Source organism: Sorex fumeus, unplaced genomic scaffold, assembly GCF_029834395.1.
Source record: "Sorex fumeus unplaced genomic scaffold, SorFum_2.1 ptg000015l, whole genome shotgun sequence".
In the NCBI taxonomy this organism is placed as follows: domain Eukaryota; kingdom Metazoa; phylum Chordata; class Mammalia; order Eulipotyphla; family Soricidae; genus Sorex; species Sorex fumeus.
The window spans coordinates 9,231,442-9,245,151 of NW_026606072.1; the positions used below are offsets into that span (position 1 = coordinate 9,231,442).

The 13,710-nt window shown below is 42.9% G+C and overlaps 1 protein-coding gene across 1 annotated transcript in view; it reads right to left on the reverse strand.

Moving 5' to 3' along the window:
- The window catches only part of OXCT1 (3-oxoacid CoA-transferase 1), a 160,561-nt gene that overhangs the window by 122,429 nt on the left and 24,422 nt on the right, over nucleotides 1-13,710 (reverse strand). The window contains exons 6-7 of the mRNA XM_056112160.1: nucleotides 5,833-5,939; nucleotides 2,202-2,262 (exon numbers count right to left, since the gene is read on the reverse strand). Of these exons, the coding sequence (XP_055968135.1) occupies nucleotides 2,202-2,262; nucleotides 5,833-5,939 (168 nt within the window). The remainder of the gene's footprint in view (nucleotides 1-2,201; nucleotides 2,263-5,832; nucleotides 5,940-13,710) is intronic.

A 13,710-nucleotide genomic window follows, 5' to 3' on the forward strand; every position in this document is an offset into this window, starting at 1 on the left:
ATAATATAAATTCAAAGAAAGATTTTCTCTTTCTCTCTTTTCTCCTTTGGACATTGGCAGGAGGGTCTTGGGCACACTGGTGGTAGTGGGGTATAGTAGCTTTGTATAGCAAAACCATAAACGCTAGCACTATAGTAACTCCATTACTGAAACCATAATCAAAATAGATTTTGTGTCTCAGAAAGCACCCAACGTGGTGCCTTTCCCAATTCCCAGTCATTTCTCATTTGTGAGCGCAGAGTTCCTATGATTCACTAGAAGCTCTCCTGCTTCTATTCCTAAATTAAAATGACAAATTAGTTTTCATCTTGATTCTTCTAATTAAGCTTGGTCTAATAAGACTCTCTACAGGGATGACAATGTTACATATCCCATGATAAGGTCATATCTATGCTAATCAACACAGCAGTCCCCAGCCACATGAGGCTAGTTCAGAGAAACCGAATTGTCTATTTAATTCAAGTTTTAAAAGTCACATGAGGCTGGGGGCTCCCAGGGCTCATCAGACAGTCAGCTGGGAATGGCATTTGCAGTCCGAGATGGCAAAGACCCCTAAGGGGCATCTGGCTCTAATATCAAAGCGCTGTGAGAGATCACAGAGGCCCATTCTTGGATGAGGGAGGACAGCCGTGAGCACGTTTGCAGCCTCAGTGAAAAGATTTTTATCTCGGCTTCACTAACGCCAGCAAAGAGACTCACCTGTATTTGCCTGGTCTCCTTCCCAGGGATGCGGTGCTAAGGAAGGAACTGTGCTGGGCAGGGATGACCCCAGGTGGTCACCTGCCAGATGCCTTCATCCTTGTGCATCTCTCCCACCCAACTATCCTTTCTTACAACTGCATCGATCGTCAGGCACCAGAGGGTCATTTTCTGCTCTCAGAATAAGATTTATAGCTAAAAGAATCAGATTATAAAGGAACAAAGGGGGAACAAACAGTGTACCCCAGAGGATGCATAAGGCCCCGTGGTTCTCAAAGAATTACTAGTCTGTGGAAGTTTTATGGAGTCCATAAAATCATTTTAAGCTATAGATTGTTTTTCTTTAGTTATGTTAAATATGTGTCATGCACAGAGAATAAGGATGATTTGATAGACATTTTTCAAAACTGTACAAGGTTCCCCCCTACACACCCAGGGGAAGCCAGAGACAGAGTACAGGAGGTACTATCTTACTGTGCTCACAGCCAATCCCACCCAGTTCCATCTCCATCACCCCATATGGTTCACTGAGCACCACCAGGGGTCACTCCCAAGCAAAGAGCCACAATAGAGTGGGCCACAAACCAAAAACAATAATACACTTTACTGCCCAAGGCATTTGAACCATTACGGAAACACCACTGAACTACCTCCTGAAATGCAGTCCTGATCATGCGTCTAGAGCAGTGATTCTCACTCACCCACACACAGCATAGTAAGGTTGCAGAGTGCTGAACTAGAGTGATTGCATGATGCAATGCGCAACCCTTCCATCATGAAAAACGTCAAGGACATATGCTCTCCTTCCCAGACTGGATTCCTAAAGACCCTTCTAAAGGATCTCAAAGTGATCTCAAACTCAAACAGGATTCCAATTTTAAGATGACCTTCACACCCTTTAACTCTCTTTTTTAGTATCAAACATGCATAAACAAAATGGCAAGCTTTGTGTATAAGAACCAAGTTCTGTATCAGAATGTCATCTCTGGGTAGGCTCTAGAATTATGCAAGATTTTCCCAAAACCTGAGATGCGCAAATAAAAAAAAAAAATCAGTGCTTTTATTTAGCTGATTCAAACAGGATCATGCCATGGGAATTCCTAGTACTACCTTTTTCCCTCAAGAATTCACAGCATCTATTAAGAGAAAATAATGAATTTCTCTCATACCACTATTTTCCTGGAATTCTGTATACAAAGTGTCTCCTTAGAATTTCACTGAAGAAGGTTTAGTTTACTCAAGCACTAAAGGACATTTGTAAGTTTGACTAATCCTAAAGCTTGAGCTCAAAGAGAGGATCAGAAGGAAGAATTAGCCACCCAGCAAGAAAGCTAATGATGTAGCAAAATTTTGACAACTATATATTTAAAGCAAATTTTCCCAGGTCCCGACAAAAAGGCTGTGACAAAACAAATGAACTTAACAAATATTTTTGAAAACTAAGACCCAACATCAAATTTAAAAATTCCCTTCAGGACATGAGAAACAACCTCTCCTCTTACCTCCACCACTGTGGTGCTCGCCGCCTTACACATTGGCAAGTTGAAATTCCTCGCACTTTTCCTACAAAAGAGTTGGGAGGGAAAAGGAAGTGGGAAGAGAAGACAAAATTAAGAAGTTTCTCTTGTGGTTTTAGTGATTAAGAATTTTCTATAAATTAAGACCCTGAATCTCTTTAAGAGTCTATCAGCTTCCACAAATTTAATAAATATTTTATAGCACTGTAGCACTGTCCTCCCATTGTTTACTGATTTGCTCGAGCAGGCACCAGTAACGTCTTCATTGTGAGACTTGTTGTTACTGTTTTTGGCATATCGAATACACCACAGGCAGCTTGTCAGGCTTTGCCATGCGGGCGGGATACTCTCAGTAGTTTGCCAGGCTCTCCAAGAGGGACGGAGGAATCAAACCCAGGTCGGCCGTGTGCAAGGCAAACACCGGATCTGCTGTGCTATCATTTCAGCCCAACTATTTTATAAATTTAAAAAAAGAAAAACAGGATTGTAACTGTATTCAATTACTTCTTTTGTGTGAATTTTAAAGTAAGGTGTACTATTTTTTATAATCACATAAGTTATACACGGAAAATAAAAATGGATATTAATAAACCCGATATATTTAAAAGAAATCTCCCTACCTCTTCATATGAGGATGCCATTTTTTTATTTCTACTGTGAATTATTTCATTTAACTTGCTTCTGTTAAAATATTGAAGCACAAAGCAAGTGATTTACATAAGAAGTTATAGTAATTATATTCCCCATTAAAGAGAAATCTATTGCTGAAATTAAAATGGAACATTCTTCAGAAATTTGTGACTCACCTATAAAGCTCATGCTGGAGCACCAATGTCTAAGGAAATTTTATTCAAAGTACAACACCCACATCAAACCCTGCACTAGAAAAATTTCAAGAGATGCCAGTTTTGCTGGTTTTTTGGTTTTTTATTCCCAAGTTCCTAAATGAATACACTTCTCTAAATTTAAATACATTTTTTTCAGAGTTTTCTGAGAGTGTAAGTTGCTAGAAAAATTTTTTGGTAATGGGAAGTAAGTCACAAGCACAATTTATCAGTTCTTTTAGGAGATCCATGTTCATTTCACTTAGATTCAAGATTGGGTATAAGGAGAGGCACTGTCACAAGGGCAGAGCCAGAGGTCACCAGCTGTCCAGCAAAGAAAGGGCCAAGGGCAAAGTTTTCAGGGGGTCAGGGCTCTCTCACTTACACAGTAGCTGAGACAGACCCCCTACATCCTCTCTGGACCCAGGTGATCCACAAAAGTTCTCCTTGAACTATCTTAAGATTTAAGGTCTCCTGACCACCCATGACCAATATTCTCAATTCACATCAGTGTTCAAGAACTAAAGGCACAAATTCAGTGCTTAAAATGGCCCTAGTGCAGCCCCTAAAGACAAAACCTAGGCAAGGAAACATGGGATAATATTTTAATTCTGTTTGGTCTTTGGGCAGGGGGCATCCTTTTTGATCAGGGCTACTCCAGGCTTGGTGTTGGAGGTCATTCCCTACAGTGCTCAAAGGGCCATTTATCTCTGGGACTCAATCTGGGCCTCTGGCATGCAAGGCATACACTCCATCCCACTGAGCTATCTCTATCCAACTCCCATCAAGCTTTCTTAAGAAGCATCTAGGCTTGATGCTTCTTATCATCATTGAGACGATTGGGAGATCATCATTGGGAGATCACTGAGAGGGCTGGTGTGCATCCCTGGCATGCACAGGATACCAGGTTTGCGATGTCCTGCATTGCAAGGTCTCCTGAGCACCAACAGGTATAGTTCTGGTGGACCCCTGCACGAAAGAAGGCATAAAAGAATAAAAAAAGAAAGCAAAAACAAATTGTAAAAAGCAGCTAGAAGGAAGGTCAGGAAGGAGTCATGATGGGAAAGTGCATTTGCTCACATGAGACCTGGGTTTGATCCCCCATGCTGGAAAATGGGAGTAGGGGTTGCCAAAGATGTGACTCAGGGAGTGAAGCAGATGCAAGGAGGCCCCAAATTCTACCGCTGGAACCACATGCACCCACAGCACCACTGGGCATGGTAGCCCTGGTGGCACCCAAGGCCAGAGCATTTCCTGCCTCAGTCCCAATGGGTAGAATCTTTATTAAAAATAAAGATGATCAATAAATACATGAATGACTAAAAGGCAATTTAGGCTTTGCAAAGACCACAACAAGGTGTTAAATAAGTCATGTTGCAAAATATCTTCTATAATTGCCCAAATCAGCTGTAATCTCAAAAACTGGCTGTATTTGAGATATATGATATCAAATCGACATCATATGTGTGCCTCACACATGAACAAAAACAACATGAAGAGTTACTGAGAATTTAACTGTGATCCCACCAAAACCAAAAATTTGATCGTTTTAAAAAGCTAATCAAGGGGCTGGCTTTTAAAAAGCTAATCAATAGCACAGTGGGTAGGGCGTTTGCCTCGCACACGGCCGACCAGGGATTCCTCAGCATCCCATATGGTCCCCTGAGCACCGCCAGGTGTGACCCAAAAATAAAAATAAATAAGTAAATAAATAAATAAAAAGAATTTCCTTCAATGATAAATAAATGTAAAAAAAGGTATTAAAAAGCTAATTAAAAGTAGCAGAAAAATTATAAGAAAAAAATGATCTAAGTTACCTAACAAGTGAAATATTCATGAAACAAACATTTTGGAAATCTTTTATGGACATATTCTAAGGTAGCATAATTTTCAAAAGTTAACATCGTCTATAAATCCAAGATGCTAAATACTTGATTTGCTTAGGGTAATCAGAAGATCTTGAAATCCTAAGACCTTAAGCATATGGCTTAAGAAGATAATAAAATTGGAAGTTAGGGTTTATTAATGTTAATCAACTTGTCAGTGAAAACCTTTATAAGCATTTCCTAGCAGATGTCAGTGCAACTAGGAATAAAAATGATTTCAATGATTATATTACTATCATCTTTCTAGACTGTCAAATGAACAGACATTTTGAGACAATGCATGCAAGCAACTATCAAAATCAAATCTGTGTACGTCTGTTATCTTCTCTTCCATGCCTAAACATTACAATGAGTCTTGGTGACTAAAATACAGAAGTAAAACAATACTCATTTGTTTGAGATTCTACAAAAGGGTGTGAGATTCAAAGCACTTGACAAGCCAAGCAGCCAGGATGCAACTCAGAAAGGACTCAACAACATCACAGCAGCGGCCCTGCAAACACACATACACACACAAATACACACACATATGCACACACGCACACACATGTATACACATGCATACATTCACATATGCACATGCACATGCATGTAGAGATGTGAAATTTTAGCCCCCTTCTTTCTTTCTCAATTTTGGGACTCAGGAGTTCCTTCCAGTTCAGGGATTACTCCTGCAGTATTCGGGGGACCATGTGGGGCTGGAGATCGTATCAAGGTTTCCTGCAAGCCAAGTGTGTGCTCCAGTAAGATGGGCTCTCTCTCTCTCTCTCCAGCTCAGCTCTGAACCCATTTTTAGGAAAACATTTATCAGCATACAAATGAGATCATCCATTTGTAATCACATTTTCACAACTATAAAGTTGCTGTGATGTGTACCATGAGTGGTTTCTAAAGTCTTCACCCTACCTGAAAATCACGTTTCCTCCACGGTCAGCCTTCCAGGCTTTCACCAAAGCAAAATCCCCAGTAATGGCTTCCTCCAAGATGTAGTTCTGGCCATTAAACTCCCTCACCTGCAGGAGAGAGACAGAGGGCATGGTGAGGTCTCTGTCCAGTTGCATGCCAGATAGGCCGATAGAGGGACACAAGGCTAGCAAAGGAAGGATTCACAGAAACAGATGCATCTCACCAGAGATGTTGCCAAGAGCAAGAGGGAGGCAATCAGGACAGTGCAAGAGTTGGAGAAGGGGGGAAAGTGGTAGCAGTATCTGCAATGGCTCAGCAAGGTGGGCCTAGGAGAGCTGAGGACCAAGAAACTCCATCTGTCCCAGGCTGGAGCAATTGGACAGCAGGTAGAGCATTTGCCTTGAATGCACCCATTATGGTTTCGATTCCTGGCACCCCATATGGTCCATGGAACCTGCCAAAAGTAATCCCTGAGAGCAGAGCCAGGAGTAAACCCTGAGCAACACTGGGTATGGCCATCTACCACCATCACCAGCAAAGGAAAACAAAACAAAACAAACAAAAACACCTCTACCTGTCTGAGTCAGGGAATACAACGCAAGTTTGTGAAATACTAACATACTTGGCTGTATTCATTTTACTATCTATCTTTCTAGCTGATACATCAAACATAAAAATAGGTTCTCTTTCCTTCTACCCTGGAAATACCTCTCTGCAAGTTGCACTAAATGTCCAATTGTCTGTATACAAAAATAGTTACAAAAACCCAACATAGCTCTTAATTAACTTACATGAGTGACCAGAAGTCATTTCTGTTGAGATTTGAATATTCCTATAATAGGTGGTTAACTGGGAGAAATTTAACATACCAAATCTTTCTTATGATGAGATAATACACACTTACTTATATTTGGGGAAGTTTGTTTGTTTTGTTTGTTATATTTGGGGAAGTTTGTTTTGTTTTTGCTGCATTTTGGAACATTCTGTATTTTTTCCATATTAATTTTTCAGTTTAGCACATTCCAGAAGGTTGTCTTTTTTATTTTATTTTTTATTTAGATTTTTATTAGTGAAACACCATGAGGTACAGTTGTAGATTTACAAATTTTTGTGCTTGGGTTTCAGTTATACAATGATCGAATACCCATTCCTCCATCAGTGCCCATTCTCCACCACCACTGATCCCAGTATCCCTCCCACCCTCTGTCCCCCCATCCCACCCTGTCTTTTTTTAATTTATCTAAAAATATAATTTTCCTCTTAAAATAATACATGTATTCTGTGTATTGGACTATTCATAGGCACTTGATGGTTTCTCTTGATAGTTGGATGTTGTATCTCTTTCAATTAATACCTTTTCTGTCAGGCTGGAGCGATAGCAAAGCAGAAAGGGCATCTGCCTTGCAAACAGCTGACCCAGCCGACCCAGGCTCAATTCCTCTGCCCCTCTTGGAGAGCCGGGCAAGGTACCGAGAGTATCCCGCCAGCCCGGCAAAGCCTGGCAAACTATCCGTACATATACGATATGCCAAAAACAGTAACAAATCTCACAATGGAGACATTACTGGTGCCCGCTCGAGCAAATTGGTGAACAATGGGAGAACAGTGCTACAATGCAGTGCTACCTTTTCTATCATAACTGGTATGATACAAATGCTTTTTCCATTTAAAATAGTCATATTTTATAAGTAATACTGATTTGAACATCAGTTTTCTAAGCAAAGATCTATATATCACCCCCTGCACATACATTATGCTCATGGCTAAAAGTCTAGTTTCTATTCACCATCATACATTGATCTCTTTTATTTAATTTATCTATGCAGGCTTTCTAAAGAGATAATTTTTATCTTGGCATGTTTATTGCTTTTTCATTCTACCATGAAGTTGGGGTAGAGGAGGAAACATAAAGCAATTCTATGCCATGGCAGCTTGTCCCTCTTTCGCTTAGAGGATTTAGCTTTTGGAATTAAAGCAAAGAGAGAAAACATCAATAGCCACCCTCCCATCAGCACACAGGATGGAAGTTACGGGAAAGCAAAGCTCATTCCACGATCCCACTGCGCCCCCTAGCGATACACTGCCTGCTTTTCCTAGAAAGATTCCACAAAGTTTTGGAACTGGGGCATATAAAATAGATTTCTTTTCTAAGAGAAAAGCACTTTAAAGATACCCGCTATCCTGGTAGGTAGGATTTTCCCCTCACAGAACTTAACCAGGTTCTATCCCCAGCATCCCAACAAAATACAAGAAACCAATGGAAACAGTTGAGATTGCATCAAAATTAAATTGGGGGGCCGGGTTGGGGGGGTGGGAGAGGGTGTTGGTGGGGAGGGCTGGAGAGATAGCACAGTGGTTAGAGCATTTACTCTGCATATGGCCTATCCAGGTCAATCCCGATATGGTCCCCCAAGCATCGCCAGGAGTAACTGCTGAGCATCTCCATGTGTGGCTCAAAAATAAAAAAACAAAAACAAAAAAGATACCCGCTGTCCTGCAAATATATACTAATAAAGCTAGTAAGTAATTGATGATAGAAGATACTTAAATATATATTGAGACAAACTACATGAAAGATATTTGTAAGCTGCATATCAATACAAAGCTGTTATTTAAAAAACAAAAAGGTTTATGCAATTCAAACGCCAATGATGACAGAGGAGTATTTTGCATGAAGATCTGAAAAACCACTAAATATACGCTAATCCAGGGCAAAGGTTGCTGTTTATGGCTTTCTTTTTTCTCTATTCCAATTCTATAATTTCTCAGTGGGTCTACACACCAGCTGGTGCTAAGTACTAGGAATTCGAAAATTTAAAAACAAGAAATGGGGGCCTGAGAAAAGGTACAGTGGAAAGGGGACTTGCCTTGCACGTGGCCAATTCCCCACACCCCCCATGATCCCTGAAGCACCAGCAAAAGCGATTCCTGAGAGCAGAGCCAGGAGTGAGCCCTGAGTACCACTTGGTGTGGCCACCAAATAAAAGGTACTATGTCCGACTCGCTATTTCACATTCACCCCCAAGAGCCGGGGCTTCACTCCTTCCCTGAATCCAACACCAGCCAGATTCCTTTCCTCTCTACTTTTTCATGTTGCCAGTGATGTCCCTGCTTCCAAAGCCAACGGCCAAGTTTCAGATCCCATCTCCCGTTAGGTAGACACCACTGTTCACTCTCCTGCCCCTGCTCTTTCAGGGACTGGAAAGAGTCCTGCAGATAGCCCCACCGCGGCCCCTGGACACCAGTCAGTGTGACCCGAAAGCAAACAAAAATTCCCCTTCATCCTTCAAATCACCATGTTCCACCACTCCTAGACACTCTTACTCATTCTCCTTTGCAGCTCCCTCTCCTCCCAACCATTACAAATCAAAAAGGTGTTTCCTATTTGCCCTTAGGTCTAAGCCACTCACTTAGTCAGTGGGGCCAACGAGGCAACTCTGGCAGAACATTTGCGCAACATGTAATGAGGCTCTGGATTCCATCACAAAAAAAAAAAAAGAATTCCACTGAAAAAAAATAAAATAGTCTGTGGTCCTTCAAAGTTCCTCTCCAGATGTAACTCTCCCAAGCTGAGCGTCCAGAGCCCCTGCTCTTAGAGTTCTCAAAAGCACCAACCCCCCAGCATTGTGAACAGCCTCCTGCCAGGACCACTTCATTAGCAACATACTGGATTCCTTATGCCCCACAGCCAATTCCTTAGCAAACCTACAGGCTCTATCTTGGAATCCCATCACTTATCACGAATTCCACTGTGAGGAAGTTGGTCTAAACTGGTGGTACTCAACCAACGGTCTACAGACTTCTGATCTACACCTTCAACCAGTCCCACCTGGATTAACACAACAGGCTCAAGTCTCCCTTGCTGCTTCTTTCAGCCCCCTACCAAAAAAAGAAAAAATTCTCCACTCCATAGTCACAGGCATCTTTCCAAACCCCTCTCCCAGCACTACTGAAAACCCTGTCAGCCTCTCACCTCAGTGAGACCAAAACTCCTGTGAGCTGGCACCTCCCTCTCCTTGGCCTCCAGTGTGACCACTCAACCTCGCTGGCTCTGTTCCAGTCTCACTCCCTGCCGTTCCTCGAAAGCAGCCTGCTCAGAGTTGGGTCCTCTCCTGTCTGGCTAGAGCAGAACTCTGCGGACTTGGTCTGTCTTACTCACTTCTACAGTATTTCCTTCAGTTTTGTTTGGCGGCCAAGACTCAGAGACTATAAAAACCAGATCCCGGAAGAGTGCAGTCTTCTGCCCCCACGCCTGACTGTCCTCGCTTGCCGGGACCCCTTGGAGGGGAGCGAGTTGAGCTTTCCTCCCCGCCCCGACCAGGTCTCCGGCAGCCAAAGACCTCCAGGACCAGCCACCACCATGCTGAGACCACTCTCCGCACACATGAAGGTACTGGCAGAGGGACAGTCACGCGGGTTCCGGGGCTGAGATCTCCAAGCCTACTCGGATTTGGGCCGAGCATCCTCCACCCAGATCCTCCAAATTCCAGTAGGCGGGGGTCACACCCACCAACTGGCCCCCTGGCGCCGTGTAATCCCATCAGCGGCCAAGACTCAGAGACTATAAAAACCAGCTCCCAGAACATCTTATTATGACATCTTATTATCTCATTCCTACTTTGGACAAACTGGCAGGCTACCAAATGTAGCCTGCCCACACGGCAGTGTCTGGCAAACTCCCTGTGGTGTACCCAATATGCCAAATACCAGTAACAATGATGGGTCTCATTCTCCTAAAGAGCCTTGAATATAATCTCAGGGCTAGGATACGGAGACGTTACTGGGGCCTGCTCGAGGCAGTCGACGATTAACAGGATGATTTGTGATTGATTGATTGATTGTATTGTTTGGCGGCTGTTCCTAGCTCCAAGCTTGGGGGACCAGGTAGTACTAGGAATCAAACCCAGGCATCCAGCATGCAAAACATCAATAGCCACCCTTCCCATCAGAACATAGGAAGAAAGCATGTGCTCCAGCACTTAGAGTCATTTCCCCAGGCTCTCTTCTCTTAACCAGGTCCCTATCAAACATCACAAATGTAAAAGGTTTTCTCTGGCCCAATGTGGAATGCCATCTCCCTAGTCATTGCTCTTTCTCTCTGCCTTTAGCCCACATATCACAGTACTTTCAGTCCTGACATCACAGTGTCTCCGTGTGTGTGTGTGTGTGTGTGTGTGTGTGTGTGTGTGTGTGTGAGCATGAGTGATGAGAGAAAGAGAGAGAGAAAGAAAGAGAGAGATTGGGGAGGGGGAAAGTGGGGAGGAGGTATGAATCATCGCTTTCCCTGGTTCTTAATACAAATCATGAGGAAATGTCCCACAAATAGCAGTTCCTCAATGAATATTATTGAATTGAAAAATTCACTGGCCACTTCTTTCTGCAAGGAACACAGAACGAACAAGAAATAATCTATCAACTTCCTTGGGAATTCAGATTAAAATGACAAGATTAGATTCATGTACCTGGCTCCAGGCATAAATGAACCTAGGAGATTCGGGGCGAGTCCAGTCTTTCCCATATCTTTCCAGGCAAGGAAAACTGCTCTAGCCTGTAGCAAGTTCTCAAAGTATTATTTCTGAACACCTTTATCTATATTAACTGTGATTAATTTTAATAATTAGGCTTTAGTCTTTCACTTTGTTAAAACCTATTTAAACCCAATTAGGCAGTGAACAAAGAAGCAGGAAAGAATATGACAAACATTAATAAAGGCTCTGGGTAAGGACTGGTGAGAATGCAGAGGGTAGAGCATTTGCCTTGCACACGGGTGACTCAGGTTCGAACCCATTTGGGCCCCTGGGCACTGCCAGGAATGAATTCCTTGGTGCAGAGCCAGGAGTCAGCTGTGAGTATCAGTGGATGTGGCCAAAAATGAGAACAAAAAATAAAAACAGAGAAAGCTGGGTCAATTTAGGTTGCTCTAAGAAGAAAGGCAATGCCCCAGAGGCTGTAGCACCAACAGTGAACAGCAGAGAACAGGGACAGTGACCTTTTCATCTTCCTTCAGAACAGGACCATGCATGGCTAACATCCTTGCAGGCAGAAAGACCTAGCGATCCCTTGCCTGGCTGAGATTACAGCTCCCAACACAGAAGCTCGGCATTTCTGCAACCTGTGTTCACTCTCGAATTGTGAGCAGGAAGAGGGGGAAGATTCCCATGATATAGCAACATACGGCTAACCTGTGAGGTTTTTGAAATTAGTTCAAATCAGGATATCTCAAATGTCTAAATCTAAAGTTCTATTTTCCAATATGAACATTTCTCAAAAAATAAAGAACTGAGCTTCCATGAGGCCCGGCAGTTCTTATTCTTTTTATTGTGTTTTTGAATTTTTGTTTTGTCTTGGTTTGATTTGGCTTTGAGTCACCTCGGCAATGCTCAGGGTGTACTCCTGGCTCTGTGCTCAGGAGTCACCCCTGGTGGTGCTTGGGAGTTCATATGGGATACCTGGATTGAACCTGGGTTGGCTATGTGCAAATAAAGTGTCTTAACCTGCCATGCTATAATTCCAGCCCTTCTTTTTGTATTTTTGGGTGTTTTACTTGGGGGGTGAGAGGGGGGCTCAGGGTTTACTGCACTCAGGGATCACTCCTGGCAGGGTTCGAGGGAATCACACACAGTGTCAGGGACCGCACCCGGGTTGACCATGTGCAAGGCAAGCACCATAACCTCGGCACCATCACTCCAGCTCAGCCAAGTGTTGGCATCTACCCCAGGGGACAAAAAAAACTCTTCTACAAAGATGTTTGTGCTTCTTGTTCATTCCAGCACTATTCACAACAGCCAAAACCTAAAAACAACCTGTGTGTTCAAGAAAAGATGAGTGGATAAGGGTTGGAGCAATAGAACAGCGGGTAGGGCGTTCGCCTTGCACACGGCCAGCCTGGGTTCGATTCCTAGCATTCTATATGGTCCCCCGAGCACCACCAGGAGTAATTCCTGAGTGCATCAACCAGGAGTAACCCCTGTGCAACACCGGGTGTGACCCAAAAAGCAAAAGCAAAAAAAAAAAAAAGATGAGTGGATAAAGCAACTGTGGTATACACACACACACACACACACACACACACACACACACACACACACACATATAACTTGGTACAAGAAAAGACAAAATCATGAGATTTGCTGCTGTGTGAATGGATATGGAGAGCTTCATGCTGAGTGAAGTAAGTCATAAGGATAGAGACAGAATTATCTCTCAGGTGTGGGATATAAAAAAAAATAAAACCCATAGTAAAGGAATAACAACCGGCAAGTGGCAACGGAACCTAAGAGTTGGTCTACATAACTGAGCTTAACCTTAGTGGAGGAGGATAGAAGGGAGCCTCTAGCGGAAAAACATGAGTGTTGCAACACCATGTGCATGAAATCCCATCATTGATAGTACTGTAAGTCATGGGGTCTAAACTTTAAAAAATAAAATTTAATTAAAAGTCAGTTTCAGGAGGGCCAGAAAGACAGTCGGAGTTAAGGTGCTTGCTTGGTATGCAGATAAACAGGTTCAATCCCTGGCACAGATAGGATCCTCTGAGGCCCGCCAGGAATGATGCGTAAGAACAGAATCAGGAGTAAGCCTTGAGCACAGCTAGGTGTAGGCCAGGAAAAATAAAAAAAAAAAAAAAAAAAAAGAGTGGGGGGAATGAGATAATAAATTAAGTTTTGTTTTATTTCCGATACGTGAGTAAAGTTACTCAGTACTCCATACCATCCAGCACTTAAAGCAAAACTAAGGGGCTGGAGCAATAGCACAGTGGGTAGGGTGTTTGCCTTGCACGCGGCCAACCCGGGTTCGATTCCCAGAATCCCATATGGTCTCCTGAGCACTGCCAGGGGTAATTCCTGAGTGCAGAGCCAGGAGTACCCCTGAGCAATG